The 3,483-nt window shown below is 44.9% G+C and overlaps 1 protein-coding gene across 1 annotated transcript; it reads right to left on the reverse strand.

Annotated features, from left to right (window-relative positions):
* Positions 1 to 524: 524 nt before the first annotated feature.
* On the reverse strand, positions 525 to 1,729 carry LOC136550905 (uncharacterized). Its single transcript, XM_066542490.1, has 2 exons — positions 1,479 to 1,729; positions 525 to 1,405 (listed from the first exon to the last, which is right to left on the reverse strand). The coding sequence occupies exons 1-2, from the start codon at positions 1,638 to 1,640 to the stop codon at positions 710 to 712; spliced, it is 858 nt and encodes a 285-aa protein (XP_066398587.1). The 5' UTR covers positions 1,641 to 1,729; the 3' UTR covers positions 525 to 709.
* Positions 1,730 to 3,483: the final 1,754 nt, after the last annotated feature.

The following is a 3,483-nucleotide window of genomic DNA, read 5'->3' on the forward strand; positions in this document are numbered from 1 at the left end:
ATTTTAAATTCTTCTCCATATTATGCTCAAGCTAATGGTCAAGCTGAGGCTTCTAACAAAGGGATCATCAAACTCATTAAGCGCAAAATTGAAGAAAATCCTAGGAGGTGGCATATAGTATTAAATGAAGCCTTGTGGTCATATCGGATGTCATGCCATGGTGCAACCAAAGTAACGCCTTATCAGTTAGTATATGGACACGATGCAGTGTTGCCTTGGGAAATTAAGGTTGGCTCTAGACGAATACGTTCTCAAAATCAGCTGACAGCCGATGAGTATAATACTCTTATGAAGGATGAGTTGGAAGATGTGGCGGGTCATCGGTTAAGGGCTTTAGTTAGTATTGAAGAAAATAAGAAAAGAGTAGCTAGGTGGTATGACAAAAAGGTGAAAGTAAAAGAGTTTGCCGATGGAGATCTGGTCTGGAAATTGATTTTACCGATTGGGACTAAAAGTTCAAAGTTTGGAAAGTGGTCTCCTAATTGGGAAGGTCCATATCGGATAAATCAGTCTATTCCTGGTAATGCATATATTTTAGAAACCCTCGAAGGGGTTGTGTTTCCCAGAGCGTTAAATGGAAAATATTTAAAGAAATATTACCCTAGTATCTGGACAGATGCATAAAAGTATAAGTGCCGATAACAGTACTATCGGCTAGAATTATGCAAGGGTATCAATGTCTCATAAAGTGCCGATACAATAAATAAGATTACACGTTCAGCAAGGATTGGATAGCTAATATCGCACGCAGGCGAATCTGGTCGGCTTCTTCCATTTCTTTGATATCGTCATCGGCAGCACCCTCCACAGGCTTGAGTTTCTTCTTCATGGCTAAAGCTTTGCGAGCTTGGATATCTCTTTCTTGCTGAAGGGCTTTGACGGCATTGGGTAGCTGGCTTTCTTCTTGTTGAGCATGAGTTAAGGCTGCATCGATTTCTTTCAATTCAGCCAATAGAGCTGCCTTCCTTGCCGATAGATCCAAGATTTTCTGCTTAAGTGCAGCACCCGAAGTCTGCAAGTTGACGATGCCCTTGTGCTTCTCATCAGCGATTTGTTTCAGTTGTAGCATCTCTTCTTTAAGTTGAGCTTGAGCTGCTCTATCGGCAATGCGCTGAGCAGCCCGTTGATATTGCAGTTGACGGCTTTCTAAGTGAGCTGCTGGGAAGAGTATTTCTTCAACATCGGCAGGGACCTGGCCACGAATTGTTTTGAAAATTGCCTTTGCGGGGTCCGAGTCATCTACCAGTTGGGCGGTACCTTGCTGTAGCAAGTTCAGGAGGGTTTCCAACTTGGATTTAGTCTCTGCCGATATTGTTCCCAGTGCAAGGGAAGAACTTGTTTCCTCTCCATCGTCGTCAGAAATGTCAATGGCAAAGGAAAATAGGCTGTTCGGGGAATCTTGTTCCTGAGAGAAAGACAAGGAGATCAGTCAGGGGTAAGTATGAGTATTGTAAAATCAGATAGGTTGATCGGTTTACCTGTTTCAAGGCAATTTCCTGTGCTTGACTGGAGGAAGCAACCTGGAGTATGTCGTGTGGATCGGCTGAGCTTGCCGATGGGATATCCTCTGTGACTTCATCGGTGGTGGGCTCTTGAGGTATGATGACCGATGACATTGGGGCAGATGTAGGGATCGGCATAGACCTTTGTCGTTTTGGCTGTGCTTCAGTATCTGTTGAAGCTTTGCGCTTTGCTTGGACATCGGCAACGATTGGCTGGGGGGCATCGACACTTGTTGGTTATGAAGCTTGGGCATCTGGTACGTTTGCCGATGTACCCAATTGTTGCTGCAAAACAAGTGTAAGATATGATATTTAACAGATGAGATGTAAAGTCAAGAAGCTACCTCTGAAGGTTTATCGAAAGAAGTGGTGCTTGATATCGGCGGAATTGCCGATGACGATCCAGTAGCAGCTCTTACCCCCTGATGATTAAAGTTAATACAGTTTGTGATCGGCATAAGTGAAAATAAACAAGGTTGTTACCTTAAAGGCTTTGACCAAGGTTGTAGCAGCGGCCGATGGAGTAGCCCTGGATGTAGCCAATTTGGACTTAGAAGTGATGGTCTTGGTACGAATCTTCTGGTGGGTCAAAGCGGCTAAGGTGGGAGCATTGTAGCCGATCGGCGATGTTGGGGAAACAGGACGGAGATTGAAGGGTTTCCCACTTTTACTCACTGATGGTGCTGGGTTGTGAACCTGTTACAAGAGAATCAGTTACTGATAAATGAAGGGAAAAGCAGAAGGGAGTTAAAGGAAACTTACCGCGTCGTCAGGGATGGCATATTCAGGGTCGATCATGTGCCGATATGTGTGAGCAGAAGTTGCGAACAGTTGCTCTTTCCACTCTCGCCACCATTGCTTGTATGACTCGGTGATGAAAGATATTGGTGTCCAGGTGGATATATCAACATCTGTAGTATCGGCATCAGGAGAGAGTTGTACTACCTTGTTCCAGTCTGTTCCGCAGGTGATTGTCTCCCTGGGTTTGATCACATCGGCAAAGCAGAGTTTGATTGGCAGTTGCCCAAAAGCCAATTGGCGGGATACTGCCGATGGGTTGTAAAATTCATATGTAATGTTGGTGTTTTTCCCGCTGCCGAATGTGTTTACTGGAATTGCCCTGGGAGTGATGATAGCCATCATGAGCTCATTATCTTGATTCAGAGTGTCATCGGCAAAGTTGAAAAGAAGGGGGAATCTGTTTTCTTCGTCGATATAAGGCACCCAGGCCCTATGATCACGAGAAAGACCATTGTAGAAGCTTTGAAAGAATCTGCCGATTTGGTCTTCGTTGGCTTCTGTTCCAGGAAGGACAATTATGGCTTCACCAAAATTGAGGGGTGAGCGTGTTGCCGATTCATCATCCCCGAGCACATAATCTTCAGCAATTTCTCGTGGGAATTGTTGAGCAAAAAAGTCCCATTGCAAACGTTTGTGCATATGGGCATTCAGCCACATGTTGATAAACCACCACGGGCCTCCCAGGTTGCCGATGGGTTCGCCAAGCAAAAGTTTCTGAGACACTTGGTGAATAAGATGATAGGTGGAGCTCAGAAGGTATCGGCCAAGAGGAAACCTTACGCCATTAGCCAAAAGTTCAGCTGCAGGGAGGAAGGCGTTGGTTGGTCCTACTGATCGACCACAGAAGATAAATTTTTCTAACCACATATTCAGAAATGTGGCATGTTCCCTCTGGCTAGGTGTCCCGGTTTTCTGGTATTCTTGAATATATCATGTCCAACCGCCGATGTTACGGGTATTCACTCTATATTCAGGCTTTCTACCATAGATGGAGCCTTCATCGGCAGTTGAGATGTCCAAACCAGTAAGCATGTGGACATCGGCAAGGGTAGGAGTAGCTGGGCCATGTCCAAACATAAAAGTATTGGTCGTGTCTGACCAGAAATAAGCAGCTGCAATTATCATTGATTCATTTTTCTGCATATCGGCAATAGAGAGCCTGATACATTGGTCTAACCTT

Source organism: Miscanthus floridulus, chromosome 4 (assembly GCF_019320115.1).
Source record: "Miscanthus floridulus cultivar M001 chromosome 4, ASM1932011v1, whole genome shotgun sequence".
Classification (NCBI taxonomy): Eukaryota; Viridiplantae; Streptophyta; class Magnoliopsida; order Poales; family Poaceae; genus Miscanthus; species Miscanthus floridulus.

Excerpts from the sequence above, each read along its gene's own strand:
- LOC136550905 (XM_066542490.1), bottom strand. The coding sequence starts at position 1,640 with ATGCCGATCCCTACATCTGCCCCAATGTCATCGGTCATCATACCTCAA. Across the intron at positions 1,406-1,478 it reads AGGAAATTGCCTTGAAACAG|GAACAAGATTCCCCGAACAG; the intron begins GTAAACCGATCA and ends TCTTTCTCTCAG.